A 22,766-nucleotide genomic window follows, 5' to 3' on the forward strand; every position below is an offset into this window, starting at 1 on the left:
CTCCCACTCACTAGCCACATGACCTTGCACAGTAATTTGACCTTCCCCATTTCCTCACCTATAAAATGGAATGACTAATAATAGTACCTACTTCATAGGCTTGTTGAAAAGCTAAAGGAGCTAATTCACACAATGCTTTGTACGTAGTGAGGTTCAGTAATTTTAGTTGTCATTATCGTTATCTGAAGGTCCTCAAGTATCTTCTCTCACCTTGTTCAATGCTGTCATGTTTGCCAGGTGCCTTTTATTTTAAAGTTCCTCATGCAGCCAGGCACAGTAGCTCACACCTGTAATCCCAGCACTTTGGGAGGCCAAGGTGGGTGGATTGCTTCAGCCCAGGAGTTTGAGACCAGCCTGGGCAACTTAGTGAAACCCCATCTCTACTAAAAATACAAAAATTAGCCAGGCCTGGTGGTACACACCTGTAATCCCAGCTACTCGAGAGGCTGAGGTATGAGAATCGCTTGAACCCAGGAGGCAGAGGTTGCAGTGAGCCAAGCTCGTGCCACTGCGCTCCCGCCTGGGTGACAGAGACTCTTGTCTCAAAAATAAAAATAAAAATAATAAAGTGTCCTCATGCTTTTGAGGGCAGGCTGGGTGTGTAGGTAGCCATCACCAGATCTCACCTATATAATTATTTATTGCCATCAACAGGAAACTGCAAATAAACCCCAGAACAGCGTTCCAGAGCAACCTCTCCCTGTCAACTGTGTTTCTGAGCTGAGGAAGAGGAGCCCATCCATCGTAGCCTCCAACCAAGGAAGGGTGCTACAGAAAGCCAAGGTAGAGCCATAGTTCTGCTCCTCAAAATCAGAGATCTGGTAGCCCCCTTTCTATGGAACTTCACCCAAAACCAAAAAATCAACTAGTGAGAAAGGTAGAGAATTGCCAATGCATTTATACAATGAAACTCATGAACCTTCCTCAGAAGGGGTAATCCTCAGATCTTATTCAGAACCTATTCACTCTTTGTTAACAGATATTTCTAACAAGCTTAATCATCTGGTTTCTGAGCCTACAATGTGTTTTCGGACAGGACAGGTTCCATTTCATTGATGAGGTAACTGAAAATCGAGGACGATGGGACTTGCCCAGGGCTATGCAAGGTATCACTGCAAAAGCAAAGAAGCAAACCCACCTCTTCCAATTCTAAGTCCATGGCTCCCTCCAGGATGCTGGTCCACAGTCCCTTCTGTGTGACTCTTGGGGGTCAGCTGTGTTTCAGAACTTTTTGGATTTTATAAAGGTAATATGGTACCTACACTAATACATGATGAAAACCTCAATATGTCCTCAGGTGGTACCATGTAAGCAAACATGTTAATAATTCTACGGCAAGACATAGGAATATGTATAGCACATGGAGTGAATAAAGATTATAAACAGTCATATCAGGTCAGGTCAAGTTTTGCCACCAAATGAGTCTATACCAAAACAATGGAGAAATATTTTGGTTTCACAGCTTTCTGGATTTCAGAATTGCAGATAAAAGTGTGGACCTGTCCTGGTCCATTTTTTGCTGCTTATAACAGAATACCTGAACCTGGATCATTTATAAAGAAACAGAATGTATTTCTTAAGAGTTTGGGAGGCCGAGAAGTCTCAGGTTGACAGGCCATATCTGGCAAGGGCCTTCTTGCTGATGGGGTCTCTCTGCAGTCTGGAGGCGGCCCAGGGCATCACAGGGTGAGGGGGCTGAACATGTTAGCTCAGGTCTCTCTTCCTCTTTTTATAAAGCCACCAGTTCCACTCCCATGATAACCCATTAATGCATTAACTCATTAATGCCTTAATCCATGAACGGATTAATCCATATTCATGAAGCTAGAGCCCTCATGACCCAATCACCTCTTAAAGGCTGCACCTCTCAATACTGCCACATTAGGGATTAAATTTCAACATCAGTTTTGGAGGGACAAACATTCCAATCATAGCAGGACCTGAAAAACAAATGCCAGGCACATCAGAGATGCTCAGGAAGCCTTTCTAGACCTGTCTGGCAGCAGCACAGAATGTCTGAAAAACTGGTAGATGAGACTGGAAAGACAGTTTGATATAGAAGGACCTAAATTCCAAGCTAAGAAATGTGGAGACTGATGAGTTTTCAAGGAACAATCTCTTTTTTAAATATGAAAATATAAAATTAATCTTTATTAATTTAAAATAAAAGGGGGAGAATGGAATGGTGGTTGCCAGAGGCTGAGGGCTGGGGGAACTGGGGAGATGTTGGTCAAAGGATACAAAGTTTCAGTTTTAAGAAGACTAAGTTCTGGGGATCTAATGTACAGAATCGTGGCTACAGTTAACAATACCATATTGCATACTCGAAATTTGTTTTAAAAAGTCACTTTTTACTGTTCTCACCACACACACACACACAAATGATAACTAGGTGAGGTGAGATGTGTTAACTAAACTTGACTGTGATAATCATTTCACAATATGTCAAATCAAAAAAAATAGTTCAAATTAGAAACATAATAAAAGGGGGAACACCCTATTTAAAGTAGTGGAAAACTCCAATTTCGTTCATTCAAGAAACACATATTAAGCACCTGCTAAATGCTTGACACTTCACTAAACACTCTTGAACATGTTCCTTCATTCCATCTTTGCAATAACCAAGTAAAGTGGGCATTCTTAGCCCCATTTCACAGCGGAGAAGACCGAAGTTTAAGTGGTAGATAAACCAGTGAACAAGACAGATGAGGTCCTGGTTTTCAAGGAACTTCCAAGCCAGTGAAAGGAGACAGATAATACATAAGTGCCCTGTTAATGTAAGAAGATAATTCCAGAAAGTGATACATCTACAAATATATACATATATATAGAAAGGGACAGAGACTGGGAGTAGGGTTGGAGCAATATACACAGTGGTCAGAGAGGGCCTCTCCTAGCAGTGACCCAAATGATGGGAAAGGAACATGAGAAGATCTAGAGCAGAAGCTTTCCAGCAAGAGGGGACAGCAGGTGCAAAAGCTCTCAAGCGTGCCTGATGGCCAGATGGAGGCCAGAGCAGCTGGAGCAAAGAGGGAGAGCGAGCATGGAAACCATGAAGGGGGAAGAGGCAGGCAGTGCCTGATCATTTATGAGCTGAAATTGCATATCATATTAGAATACATTTAAAGGACAGCTGTTTATTAGCTTCATATCAACACTGCTTTGGGAATCGGCAACATTTTGTCTAGGATCACACCAGCACGACTTTTAAAATGCATGGCTTGGCCAGGCACAGTGGCTCACACCTGTAATCCTAGCACTTTGGGTGGCTGAGGTGGGAGGATCCTTGAACCCAGGAGTTCGAGATCAGCCTGGGCAACATGGCGAAACCCTGTGTCTACAAAAACTACAAAAAAATTAGCCGGGTGTGGTGGCACATGCCTATAGTCCCAGCTACTCCATAGGCTACGGTGGGAGGATCACTTGAGCCCAGTGGGAGGGGTGAGGCTACAGTGAGCCCTGATCACACCACTGCACTCCAGCCTAGATGACACTAAGTGAGACCCTGTCTCAAAAAAAGCATGGCTCTATGTCTAGGCTGGAGCTGCATCCTCAGGTTGGAATTGAATTTCAGAGCCTAAGAGGGAAGAGTCTTTATTCTTTCCTACAGTTAGTCAGTCATTAAACAAATATTTGTTGAAGACCTACCATATGCCAGTCTTGTTCTAGTTTCTGGTTACATAACAGGGAACCCAAAAAAGTCCCTGGTCTCATAGAGTTGGGAAGACAAGACTTTAAATACCACACATAAATAAAGAATGTGATGCCAGAGAAGATGAACCTCCCAAAGGGGCTTAAGCACAGTGATAGCAAAGACCCTTTCAAGAAGGTGACACATAGGCAGAGACCTGAATGGAGTGTGAGGGAGAAACCCATGCAGGGGGCTGAGGGAAGGACGATCCAGGCAGAGAGAAGAGCAAGTGTCAAGTCCCTGAAGTGGGAAAAAGCTTGGCATGTTTGAGGAACATCAAGAAGATCCAGGTGATTCCAGTGAAAGGAACAAAGAGTGAGCATTAGGAGATGAGATCAGAGAAGTAACCAGTGAGGGGCTAGATCATCTAGACCAGCAGTCAGCAAACTTTTTCTGTAAAGGGCCAGAGAGTAAATAGTTTAGGCTTTCTGAACCATATGATCTGTTCCACAGCCTCTCAACTCTGCCATTGTCGCATGAAAATAGCCATGGACCATATGAAAATGATGATGAAAATGGCTGTGTCCCAATAAAGCTTTTTTTTTTTTTTTTTGAGATGGAGTCTCGCTCTGTCACCCAGGCTGGAGTGCAGTGGTATGATCTTGGCTCACTGCAACCTCCACCTCCCAAGTTCAAGCAATTCTCCTGCCTTAGCCTCCTGTGTAGCTGGGATTACAGGTGCACACCACCACACTCGGCTAATTTTTTTGTATTTTTAGTAGAGACGGGGGGGTTTCACCATGTTGGTCAGGTTGGTCTCGAACTCCTGACCTCGTGATCCGCCCACCTCAGCCTCCCAAAGTGCTGGGATTACAGGCATGAGCCACTGCACCTAGCCCAATAAAACTTATTTACAGGCACTGAAATTTGAATTTCGTATCATTTTCATGTGTCATGAGATAGTCGTCTTCTTTTGATTTTTTTTTCAAACATTTAGAAATAAGAGCTGATGGATTATATGAGAATGGACAATAGGCCAGACTTGGCCCACAGACTATCGTTTACCAGCCTTTCATCTAAAGCCTTTCAGGCCACTGAGGAACCATGGATCTTGTTCTAACATAATGGATCTTGTTGTGACATGATGGAAGGTTTTGAGCAAAGGGTTTTGGATATAAATTACATTTTTTAAAGACCATTCAGGCAACTATGTTGAGAATGGATGAAGGGACAAGAGATACCAGCATGGAGAAGTGACTTACTCAGGGCCACAGAAAGAGAGAGAGGGGGTTAGAACCCAACGCAACCTGGCTAGTGGAGATCTTCATCTAACTAGGTGCCATGAAATCTCTTTATCCATGTCACACTAGACCATTCAGCAAATTGATTTGTCTTCTTTTTCTGTGATTCAGGAATGGGAAATGAAGAAGACCTAGGAAGAGGATGAGGATTTCATTCCAAAGGAAATGCCAGCTTGTCCACCTGAGGAAGAAATGCTTTTTTCACAAGGAGACACCAAGAGAAGACTAGGAAGTAGCCCTCGTTCTCCAGGGCACCCAAAATACCAGCCTTTATTGTCTGCATGATTTTAGGGGATATGGGGAGGGAACAAGTAGAAGGGAAGAGGGAAATGGAGAGCATCCTTATGACTTTACAAAGGGTGGAAATGAGGATGGAGGGATACAGAAGTTTGCACAGCTGTAAAGGTTTTATAGATGTCTTTGCCTTCCCTTCTGAGGAAGGGAAGAAGAAATGAAAGCACATGTGAGTAACCCCTTCCATCCCATTCACAGCTTCGCACTCCCAGTCCTTAAGGCAAAGGGAGGCAGTGCTGAAGCATTGGTGGTGCAGTGTAAAGAGACAAGACCTGATCATCTGATCACACTTGTGCCAACTTGATTCATATTGGGCATTACTAACAACCCCTGGGCAAGGTAAATAGGTTGAACAATCAATAACATTATCCCTGCCTGCATACATGTGAACAAAAGCTATAGAGGACATGCAAATTCTACAGTCATTCCTCATATGCTTTAGACAGAGTGCAGCTACTGGAATCTTCCAGATTTCACTGTTTTAAAATCAGAGCTCTGAATACACAAAAGGAAAGAGAAATGGAGCAGCTGACATATTTTAAGCTCACAGTGATACTCAGTGACAGGAGCACAGAGCTCTAATGTCCACAGGATGTTGTAGGGTAGGGTCTCTCAGTAAATCAAGTCCCTTACCTATGTTCTGACACTGAGGCTCTTGGAGCTATGGGTTAGAAATCCAGGAGGCAATATGTCTTTATTCTAATGAAGTCCTCATCTTGCACTCAGAGGCCCACTAGTTTGCCCTTCTATATATTAAGTAAAACCAAGAGAAATTAAGAGGATGATGGCTTCTTTCTGTCACATGGGTGCTAAACCTTTTACAAACACTTGATACTTCTATAGAGGGACCAAGGACCTCAAGTCCTGGGCAGTCTCCTTACTGTGCTACTCACTACTGTCTCAACACCGTAGTGAGTCTGTCTTTAACACATTTCCTTCCAATAAAGATAAAACCACTTAACTCTTAAGAGCCAGTGCTTAGCTCAAGAGGAAAGAAGGAAAATCCCAGAATAACCATGGCCACTTTGCTATAGGGGTTACATATTTTAACCCACCTAAGGTTTTACAGACTTTAGCCTCACTCAAACTTTATCACCCTCTGAGGTAGCTGGAGACCACAGCAGGAAAAATAACCTGACCAGTAATCACCCACTGATTAGTGGCAGAGCGTAGGACTTAGGGGTTATAAGCCCAGATCCAGATAGGGCTAGGTTTGAGCCATGCCTCTAATGACCAGCTGGGTGACCTTGGGAAAGTCACTTGATTGCTCTGATTCTTGTTTTCCTTATCTGTGAAATGGGACTAACAATTGTTACTTTTCTCCCAAGATTGTTGGGAAGATTTAATAAGATAATATATAGTAGGCATCTTGCATAGTGTCTGAGAAATAAGAAATGCTCAGTCAATAGTGGCTCTCATTAGCCAGGCATGGTGGTACTCGCCTGTAGTCCCAGCTACTCAGGAGGCTGAGGCAGGAGGACCGCTTGAGCCCAGGAGTTTGAGACTGTAGTGCACTATGATCACGCCTGTGAATTGCCACTGCACTCCAGCCTAAGCAAATAGCAAGACCCCATCTATTAAAAAAAAAAAAGTGGCTATTATTAGCTATATCAGAAATGTCTGACTCACAAGCCTGTGTTCTTTCCACTGAAGAGGAAATTACTTTTCAGTGTTCTTTTTTAAAACGTGGATCCTGAAATGTCACCTAACTCTCCAACTATGTCTTCAGTGTCTGTCATACTCTTTCTTATGCAGTTATTTTGGGGTTGTCTTTTCTCACCAACAGATCTTGAACTCTGCGAGGAGTGGCTGGGAGTAATTAATAATTAACATTTATCAAGCACTCACCATATGTCAGGCACTGTGTCAGCCATGGCCAGCTTCACAGGCATGCAACCTGTGCAGTCACACAGGGCCCCATGCTTAGAAGGGCCCTGTTCTTGGTTTAATGCTCTACTATTGCCTTCTTAATCATATTTGAACAAGGAGTTCTGCTTTTCCTTTTGCCCTTTAAATTAGATAGCCAGTCCTGGTGCTAACTAACCACTTTTCTAGGTATTATCCCTTTAGTTTTCACTGAAACCCTGAGATAAGTTATATTGCCCTAGTTTTCACAGTTCAGGAAATGGAAGCTCACAGAGGTCAGGTAACTTGCCCAAGCTCCCATAGTTCTTATATTTACATGCTGGTGGAGCCAGCATGTGAATATAAGAAGTCTGACCCTAGAGCCTTATTCTTAATTTTAAAGCTCTATGTCATCCATATATCTCCCTCCCCTTGTACTGCAACATTCAGAAGCACACTAGCACTTAATAAATAGATGAATGAATGCATGGATGCAAGCAGCAACCTGGTGAACGTTAGGCAGCTAGGAGAAATGTAAGCAAAATGGCTAAGGCACAGATGCCACTTGTTCTTGGTTGTTAAAATGCTTTGTTTAGGCCAGGTATGGTGGCTCATGCCTGTAATCCCAGCACTTTGGGAGGCCGAAGCGGGTGGATCACCTGAGGTCAGGAGTTCAAGACCAGCCTGGCCAACATGGCAAAACCCCATCTCTATCAAAAATACAAAAGTTAGCTGGGCACGGTGGCACATGCCTGTAGTCCCAGCTACTTGGGAGGCTGAGGGAGGAGAATCACTTGAACCCGGGAGGCGGAGGTTGCAGTGAGCCGAGATCGCACCACTGCACTCCAGCCTGGGCAATAGCAAGACTCCATCTCAAAAAAAAAAATGCCTTATTTGGTTGTGTTTTTTCAAAGTGTAAGCCACAGGTCTAAGCCCAACACTGCCAAGTGTTCAGTCTGTCAGAATTCTACTGTCACTGTTTCCTTATTGCGGGATCTTGCACAGGTTTACCAACCTTTCTGAGCCTCAATTTTCTCATATGTAAAAGAGAATCATAATACCTCCCTAAACCATATCACCCTTTTCATAAGGCCAAAAAGAAAATATAAGTTATTGGTCATGACACATTTGAGTTGGACCTCGGATTAGATAAAAAGATGAAAATACTCCAGCTCTGTCCTCATGGAACTCAGAGACAAGCAGGAAAGAAAATCTGACCCAAATAACTACAGTACAAATAACCCATGTTATGACAAGATTTAGAGTGCTCAAGGAACACTTCCCATTCCCTTAAAAAAAAAAATTTAGGGGCTATCCAGTAACTAAGCTGGCAACTCCAAGTGCCCTGGACCCCAGTCACCAATCCATCCTCTCAGTCTGTCAGCTTTCCATCCTAAATCTCTAAAATTCATCCATATCTTCCTATCTTCACTGACACTATCCAACTTAATTAAGTCATTCAACAAATACTTGAGTACCTACTATCCTAGATGTCAGAAATCAGTGGTGAACAAGACAGACACCTCATGAAGCTCACATTCTAGTTGGAGGAAAAAACCTTAACAAGGAAGCAAAAGAAATAAAATACTAAGAAACTAAAAGGGTGCTGGACACAGTTACTTTACAGTGGTAAAGTAGGAAGGTCTCTCTCTGTTCTTCCAGGACAGAATATAGCCCCATCTTGCCTGGGCTACTGCAACATATTGCCTTCCCTACCTCTTTTCTTACACCTTGCAATCTGCTTCACACAGCAGTCAAAGTGACTCTTTAAACATGTAAAGCCTTTGTCACATGTTCCCTGTCAATCTAAAATAATTTAAAAGGTCAGAATCTAGTTTAAAGAGAGTTTATTCAAGCACAAAGGTTGAGGATGGCCTGCCCAGGAAGCACAGAATGGAAAAATATGTCTGTCTTAAAAAGGATGGAAGTCAGTGTTCCAAAGTGTGAAAGTTTGGGTTCAGTGAGGTTTAACAGAATTTCAACATCTTTCTATGCAAGGCTTAATGCATAGTTACAATGATCTGAGTAGTTAAGGTGGTCTTTTTCCTTCAAGAAAGGTATATTTAACATCACACCCTGCAGATGTAACTGTCATGGGGTCAGTTCAGTTCAGGGCACCATCTAGTCTGAGTTAGGTGCAGGACAATAAAGGAGGCTGTCTATTACAAACATCAGTAATTGAGAGGGAAGAAATCTGGTCTCTGCTCTTTCCTAGTCATTACAGAACAAGAACAATGAGGAAGAGAATTAAGCTATAATTCTAAGAAGCAGAACTACAAAACATGCTACATGGACTCAGACCACAGACACATCTCTCTCAAAGCTTAAAGTATTTGGGAGGTTCCAACAGCTTTTAGGTTTTATTTATTTTCACATTCCATTGCAATCAGAATCAGACTAAATTGCATTCAGCAAAAAAGTTTTTTGAAGCCGGGGGCGGTGGCTCATGCCTGTAATCCCAGCACTTTGGAAGGCTGAGGAAAGCAGATCACCTGAGGTCAGGAGTTCAAGCCCAGCCTAACCAACATGGTGAAACCCTGTCTCTACTAAAAATTCAAAAATTAGCCGGGCGTAGTGGGCGCCTGTAATCCCAGCTACTGAGGAGGCTGAGGCAGGAGAATCACTTGAACCTGGGAGGCAGAGGTTGCAGTGAGCCGAGATCGTGCCACTGCACTCCAGCCTGGGTGACAGAGTGAGACTCCATCTCAAAAAAAATAATTTTGAACACCTATATTAGGGCACTGCTCAATGGGAATGAATAGACAATATCTCTGCCTTAAAAGAGCTTACATTTTAGTGAGAGGAAATGAGAAAATACACACCATTTAAAAAACAATTCAGTCGATAAGAAGGGCATTAGAGAAAAAGACTGAGAGGAGCGATGGGCAATGGTTCAGGCTGCGATGTTTTAAACCGCTCACGTGATCTAGCCCTTCCTAACCACCAGTCCTGTTGCCCTCCCGCCTCAGTATATTTCAGTCCCTTACATGCAATACTCTTCTCTCTTTATTAGGCTTCTGCAGATGTTTCCCTCTGCCTGAACCCTTTCTTCAGCTCAGCTCAAATACCCGCTTCCTCTGGGAAAACTTCCCACAAGGCTAGATTTCTATTCTAGGCTTCCGCAACACCTGCCCCTCACCTTTAAACACCGCTCATATTCTGACTTTACATCCCGCTTGTATCTGTTTATCGCTCATAATATCAAGTAAGCTCCATGCGGGCACAGCTATGATCTGCTTTCTTTGCTGCCGACCCTGCGCCCGGCACGGAGACTGTAGTTACTACTAGGACCTCGCCTACCCGCGGAACACACTGAGAGCCGGAAGTGTTGCCTTCGCTCCGGACGACCGGATGGGGAACTGCGCGGCCCACCGGGCAACCGGAAGCATAGCGTTCCTGTCCGGAAGTCCTGAGAGGGAAACGCCCGCAAAGGCTGGTTTTTAAGCGGGAGCATCTCTTCACTCGCAGCAAGTGCGCGTGCGCTGCCTCTCTCAGCCCAAATTGGAAACATGGCCGTACGGTCGCTGTGGGCGGGCCGGCTGCGGGTGCATCGCCTACTGGCCTGGAGTGCCGCGTGGGAGAGCAAGTAAGCATTGCAGGCGGGGGGTCGGGAGCGTGAGGACTCTGAGGGGCTAGCGAGCCAGCCGGGGTGGTTGTGGGCTGGAAGGCGAGAGCTATCTGAGCGTAGGCCAGGGGACCAAGCTTCTCGGCCTCTACGACCGTGCACTCACGGCCCCATTTTACAGACGGGGAAACTGAGGCCATCAGCCGTGCCTCTTTCTTAGGCCGAGGAAGGTAAGGAGATCCGAGGTCATGCATGGCCTGGAAGGTGAGAAGTCTCTTAAGCCCCCAAGGGAGGGATGTACCACTCTCCCGGCCTCTTCTCCCAGCCTGTGGTACCTGTGGGTAAATTTGGGTTCTCTCCCCTCACTCCGTGTGACCTAAGGCCAGTCCTTTCTCCGTTATCCGGGCACTGTTGTACCTGTCAGTAAAAGGAGGCCGCTGAACTTGTTTCTCCAAACGGCCATTGCATCAGCCTTCGGAAGACAAGTTCCATCGGCAGCTTTTATTGGTCGCTTACGAGGCCGACTGCAGAATTATGGGTGGTTCTTTTTATTATTCCCCATTTAGTAGTTAAGGAAAGTGAGGTTTAGAAAAGTTGAGTAACTTCCAAACTTAAATATTTGGGAAGTGGTGGAACCCGGGCTGGAAACCAGTCAGGGCGTTAGAATCGGCGCTCTTATTTAATGAGCGATGTTAATTAATTTTCTCAGAGACTATTGCCCCTACACTGTTTCTTCCTGGGATAGAGAATAAAAATAGTTGAGTACGAGGTAGGGTTGGACCTCTGAATAGTAAAGTAAGCTACGGGAGAATCTGGTAAATGTGCTTAACTTCTTATGTCACCCTTTTTACCTTAACACACCTGAGCCAACATCCTACCCTAGCACCTAAGTGAGAGGTTGCATTCAGGGTTTCGGGACTTGGTTTTGCTTACCGTTCTCAAGTCTTTTTGGCAGCTTGTTGGTGATGTAAGGAAATGACCAGAAGAAAAATGGTTCCTTCTGATAAGCTGTCTGCCTACTCCAGTTCTGAAGCAGTAGGAATTGAGATTGGCCACAACTCCCCACCCCTATTTCTTGGTCTAAGCTTTGGCCATTTTCCCTTTGAACTGGCCCTGAGAATTTTTTTTTTTTTTTTTTTTTTTTTGAGACGGAGTCTCATTCTGTCGCCCAGGCTGGAGTGCAGTGGCACAATCTCGGCTCACTGCAAGCTCCGCCTCCCGGGTTCACGCCATTCTCCTGCCTCAGCCTCCCGAGTAGCTGGGACTACAGGCGCCCGCCACTACGCCCAGCTAATTTTTTGTATTTTTAGTAGAGACGGGGTTTCACCGTGGTCTCGATCTCCTGACCTCGTGATCCGCACGCCTCGGCCTCCCAAAGTGCTGGGATTACAGGCGTGAGCCACCGCGCCCGGCCCCTGAGAATATTTTGACCTGCTTTTTCAAGTGGATAAATGTGGTTTTTTTAGGGAGAAGATGTTTCACCGTGTGTAATTAGCCCCAGATCTACGGTGACCATATTTTCTGACCCCAAAATGTGGAACTGTCTATAAAATCACACACCGGATTATAATAATTGAATTTAAGATCAGCTTGGAAAGTAGGAGAGATAAAAGTCCTCTTGCTTACACCTTTAAACTAGCTATTTGCTCTGCCCAGGATGCTCTTCCCTTTTCTAAAGCTGACTCCTTTACCCTCTTTAAGCCTTTGCTCAGCTGTCTCCGTGAGGACCACTCTACAGTATATGCCCGTCCATAAAAATTGTTTTAAAGAACTCATGTACTCACAGATTGATTTTCAAGATAATTTTACTTACAGTCAAATTACGAAGATCCAGGAGTTGCAATGGAAACTTCCTTGAACTGGGGGTCAGGACTGCCACAGCCCAAGATTTGCTGTAAACTAGCCCCTAGTCTAAATTTATTTCTGTGTAAACTGAACTAAATGTCAAAACAGTTTAGCTGTACAAAATTCTAGATTACATAACTAGTTGAATGCAAAGATCTATTTTCACCTGTGTCTATAGTTCACCGGCAGTAACATATAGTATTGCATAAGTATTTCATTGACTTGATCTTATTTATAGGTGAGAATTTCTTTCTCAGCACAGGTCTCCTAAAAGCCTTACAGGTTGTGGTGAGGAAGGCTTAGAATTCTAAGCGTTAAGGTCCCTTTACTGGACTTAATTTCCCTCATCTGTAAGTTAGAAGGTTGAACCAGAACTATATGACTTTTTGAATGCCCACTTCTGATAATGCTCCTCTGGTTCTGGGTACTAGCATTTGGTTTCCTTATGCTGACTTTTGTATACCCAGTTCTGGCTATTTCTGCTGCCTGGTTCTTAGTGTCCTGACCCAGCAGAATACCAACTATGTGATCTTGAGCAGGCCATTATGCCTTAAGCCTCTCAGCATCAGTTTTCTCATCTGTAAAATAGGGATAATGATAGGACTTATCTCACATATTGTTGTGAGAGGAAAAGATGACTCAAGTAAAACAGTGTCTGGTACATGGTAAGGACTTCGTAAGTGTTCATTTGTTACTATAACTGAAAACACTTTCTCCAGAGATTCCATCTGGGAAGATCTCTGGTCTCTAAACTTGGTTGTAATTTTGGCTTATGATGGCATTTCTTCATTATGTGCCACCTCCTTCCTGTTTTAGGGGATGGCCGCTTCCATTCAGCACTGCCACCCAGAGAACTGCTGGTGAGGACTGCCGTTCTGAGGACCCTCCTGATGAGCTTGGGCCCCCTCTTGCTGAACGAGCCTTAAGGGTAAAAGCTGTTAAACTGGAGAAAGAAGTCCAAGATTTAACAGTGAGTCGATTTTATATTTCTTCTTCATATCCTCTCTCTAGTTTAAATATCCACATAAAGTTTTTTATGTCAATTTTCAAAATGAAGTTTTCTTTAATTGGCTCTTTATCTGCTACCCCTCATCCCTCCTCCACTCCTTGCTAGGTATACTGGGCAGAAAAAAACTGTAGTAGTTCAAAAACACCACTGGCTAAAGATAGTCATCTCTTTTCGGTTTCCTGTTATGTCACAGCACTTAGATATCTGATGTTTCAGCAGATTAAAGGAGGTGTACAGTGCCTGGAATATAGTAGACAATAAATATTTGTTGAATGAGTGAGGTCACTGACCATTGTTCTTTGCTGATGAGACCATGTCTGGCATACTGGACCCAGTCCTGGGTTGATAGACACACTTAGAGGGAGATAGATAAACTAGAGGAATTCCAAAGCAAAACCACCTAGATAGAATGGTAAGGAGGCTGGAAAGCATTCCTTATGACAGCAATTGAAAGAACCACGAATTGTCTTAAGAATGAGAGAGAAAAGGACTAAAGAGGGTAAAATAACTGCCTCCAAATAGATGACATACTTTTTTTTTTTTAAATGAGACGTAGTTTCACTCTTGTTGTCCAGGCTGGAGTACAATGGCATGATCTCAGCTCACTGCAACCTCTGCCTCCCGGGTTCAAGTGCTTCTTCTGCCTCAGCCTCCCGAATAGCTGGGATTACAGGTGCCTGACACCATGCCAGGCTGATTTTTGTATTTTTAGTAGAGACAGGGTTTTACCATGTTGGCCAGGCTGGTCTCAAACTCCTGACCTCAAGTGATTCGCCCATCTCAGCCTCCCAAAATGCTGGGATTACAGGCATGAGCCACCGTGCCCTGCCTAGATGACATACTTTTAAAACTTATTCTCAGTTATCCTTAAGTTCAAGTCAATGAAAGGAAGTTGGAGGTTGGCAGTGTTGGCTGAATGTGAAAAAGAAAGCTTTTCCTCAAGATAATGAACTTGAAACCATTAGGAGTTTGAACTGTCAGGCTAAATGACTACCTAGCAGTGTGCTAAAGAGTGGGTTTCTGCGTTGACTGGGGATTTGGAGTAGCTGATCTAAGATTTCTGTAACTCCTAGTTTGTTTTATAAAAACCTATCAAAAGGGTGAAATTTGTAAAGTAAGCAAAAACATTCTCTTCCACCAATAAGTATTTGTTTTCTCATCCTTTTGATTTTGCTTTTGATATTCAGGTGAGATACCAGAGAGCTATAGCTGATTGTGAAAACATAAGGAGGCGAACCCAGAGATGTGTGGAAGACGCCAAGATATTTGGTGAGAGATTTATTTACAATAAAAATGTCTTTGGTTGGGCACAGTGGCTTATGCCTGTAATCCCAGCACTTTGAGAGTCTAAGGCTGTCAGATCACATGAGATCAGGATTCAAGACCAGTCTGGCCAACATGACACCTCGTCTCTACTGAAAATACAAACTAGCTAGGCATGGTGGCGGGCGCCTGTAATCCCAGCTACTCTGGAGGCTGAGGCACGAGAATCACTTGAACCCAGGAGGCAGAGGTTGCAGTAAGCCAGGATCATGCCCCTACACTCCAGCCTGGTCAACAGAATGAGACTCAGTCTCAAAAAAAAAAATGAAAAATGTCTTTGACTTCAAAGTCAAAGACCTAGCCTGTTTTGACACAAGGCCTTAAGCCTGTCCCTGGATTAAAGTCAGATTAACAAAGTCCTTGCCTCTCACCAGCCCCCACTGGAGCTTTGGTATCGTGTCATAGACCTCTCTAATGATGACTTTCTTGCCCTCATTTCCGTAAGAAAAAGCAAGTTTTAGAATTGAGCGTAATGGGATTTCTCAACAACTGAATTTACTTTTGTCTTGTAACAGTTCGTATGACTCTTTTAAAAAATCAGACAAGTTTTGTGGTCCATCTCTAGCAACTTCATAGCCAACTTACCTCATCTATGGCTGTGTCTTACTTTCGTGTTCCTATTTAGCCAGTCCTCAAGAATAAACCATTCATGACACCCCTTAGCATAGTGTTGTTGACTTTCTTTTTTTATTGTTAGTGCCCTTCTCGTGAAATATTAATGTCTTGTCCCTGTTGAGAATGTATGCCATAGCACAACTGGGACAGGCAGGAATTTTCAAAATGTACATAATACTACAAGCAAATAGCAACAAAAATTCATGTACATAAAAATAGTTGTTTTTAAAGAACAGGTTTAAGCCTGTTGTGTATAGTCTTACCTAGTTCTTGGGTTCTGTCTTTTCCATTTCCTAGTCAAGTTCCTAGTCTTATATGCCTTCTGAGAGAGACACTGACTTGTCAGTTGGGTTGGGGTGGTAATCAGTGATGATCTCTGAGTCCTGTGTGGCAACCTTTCCACTTGCTGGACTACTCAGCATACTAGCCGTCTATCTAGGCCTTACCCAAACTCTATGCCCACGGGCAGAGTGATTTCCTCACAAACAATAAAAATACCTGGCTTCTCTGCAGGAATCCAGAGTTTCTGTAAGGACTTGGTGGAGGTGGCTGACATTTTGGAGAAGACTACAGAGTGCATTTCTGAAGAATCGGAGCCTGAGGACCAAAAGCTCACTCTGGAGAAGGTCTTCCGAGGGTTGTTGCTTTTAGAAGCAAAGCTGAAAAGTGTGTTTGCCAAGCATGGCCTGGAGAAACTGACACCCATTGGTGACAAATATGACCCCCATGAGCATGAACTCATCTGTCATGTGCCAGCTGGTGTTGGGGTGCAGCCTGGCACTGTGGCATTAGTAAGACAAGATGGCTACAAACTTCATGGCCGCACCATTAGGCTTGCCCGAGTGGAAGTGGCAGTGGAGTCTCAGAGAAGACTGTGAAGAGGCCATCAGGAACTGGATGTTCTCCCAGAGCGCAGTCACCTATGTTTCTTTTATTTATTAAACTAGGTTTGTATTGTACATGAGGTACTTCATGTGATATGTTTTGGATTTAGTCATATTGGCTTTATTTCTAAGATATTCTGTTGATTTAATGTGACCTGTTTGGTCTCATCAGAAGTCTTACCATTGGGCATTTGAACAGTGTGACAGGTGTTCCAATGGTCTTTATCAAAACATGTTTAGGAAAATTGGTACTGTGATAAATTTGAATCCAAAATCCTTTTAACTATGGGTTTTCAACTACATGTTTCTTCCTAGTGGTCTCTATAACAGGAATTGTGTAGTATCTTGTATTTTGTGGAAAAGAGATGGTAGGGATTGGTTCAACATTGGGGTACTTACAGGATAAAGCTTCGTGGTCGTATAAATTTAGATCATTTGGACTGATTTTTATACACATAGATTTTCAGGACTTTACCTTTTGTTTTGTTTTTTTCCTTTTAGCCATCTTTTGTTCTTGTAATCCCAACTAGATAGGCTTTATGCTCACATCATTGTCCCATACCCACCCCTTTCTCAGCCCATTTGCAGGGGCTAAAGGTCTAGATGAGACTTGGAAGGCAAGGAGCATCGAAATTTGAGATACCCAGGACCCTTTCAAGCAAGAATGGCCAAAAAGCCTTGTGCTGTCTTTGCTCTTCAAATTATTTTCAGCCTCCTTGTCATATAATCATTTCAGGCAAACTGAGGCAGCACTAACAGCTAATGACCCAGATGGCTCTATTTGGGTAATTTACCTACAACTTATTCCACCAGCCTTTACTCCTCTGCCCTTTTGTCAATTTTACCTTATAATCCTTTATTAAATGATGGGAGGTGGTGATCAGGACAAAAGTGTTAGGTTCCCATGATTTCTCATTTCATTTATTAATAGTTAATGCTGAATTTTTTTTTAAGTTTCCTCTGGCTCTATTTATGTTATTTTTTGCGATAAGAACACTTAACATAAGTATTCTCTCCTCTTGGCAATTTTTTTTTTTTTTCCTGTGTTGCCCAGGCTGACCTCCAACTCCTGGGCCCAAGCAATCCTGCCTCAGCCTGCCAAGTAGCTAGGACTACAGGCGTTCACCACTGCGCCCGCAAAGTTTTTTTGTTGTTTTTTTTTTTAAGTTGGTACTCACAAATCACTACCTCTGTTATATTGACAAGCTCTATTTCCTATTCTTTGTTAAGTCACATTTGTGTAAACATTGAGCTCACCTTTTATATATTAACCTCTAGAATTAATGGGCCTATGTGGTTTTTTTTCAGTCTTATAGCTGGTGTTCTGTAAAAGATTTGTCCAATAAACGACTTAATGAATGATACATCAGTCAGATTTTAGGAAGGCAGTCAATTATGGATATTTTAATGTTGGAAGAGGCCTTAATGATCAAATCTCACCCTTTCTGCTTCTGAAGTATGAAAATCTAGTCTTTTTAGGACTGGACACAAGGAAAATAATCTCTAAACTATTGACTAAATTCCAGTGAGAGTATGAACGAAGAACAACTAGATATTAATGTCAATCATTTAAGATTAATGGGCATGCAATTAAGTCTCCATTTAAGATTAATGGGCATGCAATGAAGTCTCCAGCAGACAATCAGATGTTGTTGGATGTCTAGATTATATAGGTTTAGGTTGAAGTTATAAAATAAAATAAAATTCATTTTCCACTGGAACTCTATGACATTCAGTGGAGTGGTGGAAAGTTAACCTCTTATACATTATAGATAATTCTAAGACAGCACACAAACTTATCAATAAAGCCATCTCCTTGTGGGCCTTACCATCTTCATCAGATTTAGACCCTTAAAAAACAAGTAAATATGCACTTTTAAAATGCAATCAAAAGACTGGTGGTTAAGCTTGTAAAACCAGAACATCTTTTGGCATTCCACTAAGTATATATTGTAAATTTAATGAACAATCAAGGTTCACAATAGGAAGTTGTCTTTTTTTTGCCTTCCATTCTGTGAGATTTGACAGATGGTGACAATAAGAAAATGAGCTGATTGTAATTACTCTCTGTGTGTTTTTTTATTGCTAGCTATCATTACCAGTTAGAATTAACAATAATTTTAGGTATGGAATGTTATGATTACCTAAAGAGATGTCTCTACCTAATGAGTTCAAGTGATCCTCCCACCTCAGCCTACCAAGTAGCCAGGACCACAGGCAAGTGCACCACCATGACTGGCTAGTTTTGTTTTTTGTTTTTTGGTTTTTTTTTTTTTTTGGTTGGTTGGTTGTTTTTTACAGGCGGGGTCTCACTATATTGTCCAGGCTAGAAGAATTTTCTAATGGTCTATTACACCTCCCATTTTGGCAAGTAAATTCAGAATAATTTTAGGTTCTTTTGTTATTCAGTAGTTTTGCAGACTTAAAAGTGTAAATTTAGAATTAGAAGATGAAGCTATAGTAGTAAGAATCTCAAGTTGAAGGGCTTTGGGGAGCCAAAGCAGCATATTAGAGCATAGGCTTGAACTTAAATCTCAGCTCAGTCACCTGCAGGACTTTAGGCACCAGTGATTTCACCCTTCTGAGCCTGTTTCTTTATTCGTAAAATGATTATAATAATTCTTTCACAGCGTTGTGAGGATTAAGTGAAATGTGTTAAATGCCTACTACAGTAGGTGCTCAGATATTTATTTTTATTTTTTTATTATGCACATTGTTTTTCCTGCCTTTTTATGGCTGTCTAAAGTCTAGAGAAAAGGGAAGACTGGTTAATGATGAGTAGAAAAAACTTGTAAGCTAATCATTCACTGACTTATTTTCCTTCCATTTTCTGGTTTTTAAAATTAGCCACACCACAGGAAACCCACATTTTTAGATGGAAAGAGCAAGAAAATTGTGTCAGTGCTCTTAGTTATTTTCATCTTAATGGTATAGTGAAAAGACATTGACTTGAGATGATACTAAGGAAGCTTTGGCTCACTCTCACTTGAAGAGGGGATCTTGGTGTTTTAGTACTTGGATTGTACAAATGTTTTACTGACTTTTCTTACTGCTGTAAAGGAATCAGGCAGTTGGGTATTGATATGTTATTTGGTGCTCTCATTCATGGCAAAGGATTTGATAAATAAAAGTTCTTTAAACACTAAAGCAAAATCAAATGAGCAAAACTAAGGATGAAATGTAATATTCATCAGAACAAGGATCACTGAGAAAAAATATTCAGAAACAACTTTAATAAAACCTGAATTGAAATAACTGCAGCTCTGGTGTTTAGAGTCTTTGTCTGCCTATTCGTATTGTATATGGAACATTATGGTCACTTCATGACTGCTGACCTGCCTTGTTGATGCTCTGGAGAGGTACCTTGAGATCTCATAGCAGCATAGCCAAGTGGATGCAGTGTGGGCTTTCCCCACCCTGCCTCCGTGTTGAAGTCTTGTCTGTTTTATTCCTCCTTGACTTGCCTCTTTCTGATTGCTACATATTTCTTAGATCTGGATTCCTATTTCTGCCTTTTTTTTTTTTTTTTTTTTGAGATGGAGTTTTGCTCTTGTTGCCCAGGCTAGAGTGCAATGGCGCAATCTCAGCTCAGCGCAACCTCCACCTCCCAGGTTCAAGCAATTCTCCTGCCTCAGCCTCCTGAGTAGCTGGGATTACAGGCACCTGCCACCACGCCTAATTTTTTGTATTTTGAGTAGAGACAGTTTCACCACGTTGGCCAGGCTGGTCTCGAACTCCTGACTTCAGGCAATCCACCGGCCTCAGCTTCCCAAAGTGCTGGGATCACAGGCCTGAGCCACTGTTCCCAGCCCTATTTCTGCCTTCTTTTCTGGCATTGACTTGTTTTCTTGGGTTCGCCTTTTGGTTCTAGGTGTCTTATTTCCTTTGACTACTGCTGACTATTCTCCTAACCAGATTACAGACACTTGGCCTTGTTCTGACCTTCAGCTTCCCCATGTCCTTCCCACCTTGTGACTGCCTGGCCTTGTCTTTACCTCTGCTTCTCAGCTAGCTTCCATATACCTAGACTGCTGGCTGAATGGCCCTTTGTTGGGCCAGCCTTCCCTGGGATTTGGTCTTGCGTTTTCATTATCTTTCCAATCCTGTCTGTACACTGTAGCTCCATAAACCATGTGTCCCATATTCCCAGTGCTAGTCAGTGAGTATATTCTTATTCCTATCCACTCAGATGTTGTCCATGCTCTCAAGTTCACTGTAGTTTTAAAACATGGCTCCAGAATTTCTTGACACCTTTGTTGAGTAGGGCCCATGTCCATTCTTGAGTTTCCTTGGAGCTTTGTGATTGCTTGACCAATAGAATACAGTGGAAGTGACACTGCCATTTTCTGGACCCAGATCTTAAGAAACTGGTATCCCCACTTCCTGTCTTGGGATGCTCACCCCTGGAACCTTACCATCGTGCCAAGAGCAAACTGAAGTAGCCTGTGGAATGGAACTGAGGGCCCTGGTTGAGCTTTCAGCTGAGCCAGCACTGTCTTGCCAGCCAGTGAGCCATCTTGAAGGTGGATCCTCCCACACCCAGTGGAGCAGCCCCAAATGATACCACATGGAACAGATGAGCTGATCTCACTGAGTCCTGCCTAAGGTGCAGTGTGAGCAAAATAGATGACTGTTACTTTAAGCCACTACATTTTTTAATGGTTTGTTACACAACAGCAGATAAAATGATACAGTCACCCCACTGCATTCCCAGTCTGGCACCTTTGTGCCACAATAATTGTGCCTACTTGCTTTTCCCTTATCAGCTCTTTCGAACCTCTCTTACAATGTTGATGAGCGCACACATTGTCAATGGGCTAGTAGGGTTGGAAGGGCTTCCTAACAGAAAAAAACAGCTCTAGATTTAAGAGTTACAAAGGACCCTAAAATTACAAGCAAAGTATAGTCAAGAAGATGAATTTGAACACTAAGATGATTTACCCTACAAAAAAATGACAAGAATCAGAATAAGTTCATAAGAGAATTTGGCACATAGTGGTCAATGAGTGCTTGTTTTAAAAACTGTTTAAGGGAGTATCTTGAACCTTTGGAAATGAACATAAAAGGTGTTGCATCCTGACACAAACATTGCCAAAAAAAAAGTTTAAGATTATGACAAATGCATGATTATTCATCTACCAGTTTATTAGTAGTAATCCAGTTTGGCCCAAGTAAATTAAGTCTCAGTGCTGAGTTAGAACCCCAGCTATAAGCTCTTTCACCATTCTCTGAATCACTTCAGTTTTTTGTTTTTGTTTTTGTTTGAGTCAGAGTCTCGCTCTGTCACCCACGGTGGAGTGCAGTGGTACAATCTCGGCTCACTGCAACATGTGCCTCCCAGGTTCAAGCGATTCTCCTGCCCCAGCCTCCCGAGTAGCTGGGATTACAGGCGCACACCACCAAGCCCAGCTAATTTTTGCATTTTAGCAGAGATGAGGTTTCACCATGATGGCCGAGCTGGTCTCGAACTCCTGACCTCAAGTGATCTGCCCACCTCGGCCTCCCAAACTGCTGGGATTACAGGCATGAGCCACTGTGCCCGGCCCAGTTTCTTATTTTAGCCATAATCTCACTGAGTAAATATGGATTTCATTTATTTTTATATATTTATTTATTTTTAAAGACAGGGACTCTGTCACTCAGGCTGGAGTGCAGTGGCACAATCATAGAACACTGTAACCTCAAACTACCGGTCTCAAGCCTCCCACCTCTGCCTCCTGAATAGCTAGGACTACAGGTGTGCACCACCACTCCTGGCGAATTTTTTTTTTTTAAGAGACGGGGTCTCAGAGTCTCACTATGTTGCCCAGGCTGGTCTCAAACTCCTGGCCTAAGCGATCCTCCCGCCTGACCTTCCAAAATGCTGGGATTACAGGCTTGAGCCACCCCCAGCCTCCGGGTTTTCTTTATTCTGAAACTCATCCCTAACTTTATTTTCTGCCAGAGGAAGTCTGTTTTTCACAGCGTGATAAACTAGCAAGTCTGAGCTGCTGCTCTTGTCTTCTTAGAGGATGAAAATGGGAGTTTATCCCTCCTTTTCTCCTTTCTGAAAAGAGAGTAGATGAAACCCTCCCCCGCCTTTTGGTTTTTAGGAAGCAGAAAGCAGAGATATTAACTATATAAAAACTGCAAACACATAAATAACAGCAGTATAGAAAGCACAGGGCTTGTGTCAGCATATGAATAGGGTAGCGTCTTACCACCCTGGCCGCATGCTTGGTCAGCAATTTCCAGCACTTGCAGACACTGCAAACGGCTTCCCTTATCTCATAAGATGGTTACAACCACCTAGAAAGGTGGAGCAGGATTCTTCGTCTGTGTTATAAAAGAGGAAACAGACACAGAGAAGATACAGAGCTAATAACGCAGAGGCTGGACATAACCGAGGTCTTCAAAGCTTCACTTTGGTCTGTTTCATCCCTCTGCCGCAGCTGGGCCCTGGTCCTGATGCTGA

General features: G+C 42.9%; 2 protein-coding genes across 2 annotated transcripts in view; both read left to right on the forward strand.

The window, feature by feature from the left end:
- Nucleotides 1-6,843, forward strand: part of AFAP1L1 (actin filament associated protein 1 like 1) — a 69,882-nt gene extending 63,039 nt beyond the window's left edge. The window contains exons 18-19 of the mRNA XM_003829047.6: nucleotides 655-783; nucleotides 5,044-6,843. Coding sequence (XP_003829095.1) covers nucleotides 655-783; nucleotides 5,044-5,067 — 153 coding nt within the window. The 3' untranslated portion in view covers nucleotides 5,068-6,843. The remainder of the gene's footprint in view (nucleotides 1-654; nucleotides 784-5,043) is intronic.
- A 3,243-nt stretch (nucleotides 6,844-10,086) lies between these two features.
- On the forward strand, nucleotides 10,087-19,572 carry GRPEL2 (GrpE like 2, mitochondrial). Its single transcript, XM_003829045.6, has 4 exons — nucleotides 10,087-10,657; nucleotides 13,298-13,451; nucleotides 14,678-14,759; nucleotides 15,942-19,572. Exons 1-4 carry the CDS (start codon nucleotides 10,581-10,583, stop codon nucleotides 16,304-16,306), a joined length of 678 nt encoding a protein of 225 aa, XP_003829093.1. The 5' UTR covers nucleotides 10,087-10,580; the 3' UTR covers nucleotides 16,307-19,572.
- The last annotated feature ends 3,194 nt before the right edge of the window (nucleotides 19,573-22,766 follow it).

Source organism: Pan paniscus, chromosome 4, assembly GCF_029289425.2.
Source record: "Pan paniscus chromosome 4, NHGRI_mPanPan1-v2.0_pri, whole genome shotgun sequence".
NCBI classification, from domain to species: domain Eukaryota; kingdom Metazoa; phylum Chordata; class Mammalia; order Primates; family Hominidae; genus Pan; species Pan paniscus.

What these genes read in the sequence shown, in the direction of transcription:
- GRPEL2 (XM_003829045.6), top strand. Translation starts at nt 10,581, where the DNA reads ATGGCCGTACGGTCGCTGTGGGCGGGCCGGCTGCGGGTGCATCGCCTA. An exon ending in AGTGCCGCGTGGGAGAGCAA is followed by an intron (nt 10,658 to 13,297) that starts GTAAGCATTGCA and finishes TTCCTGTTTTAG; the next exon opens with GGGATGGCCGCTTCCATTCA. An exon ending in AAGAAGTCCAAGATTTAACA is followed by an intron (nt 13,452 to 14,677) that starts GTGAGTCGATTT and finishes TTTGATATTCAG; the next exon opens with GTGAGATACCAGAGAGCTAT.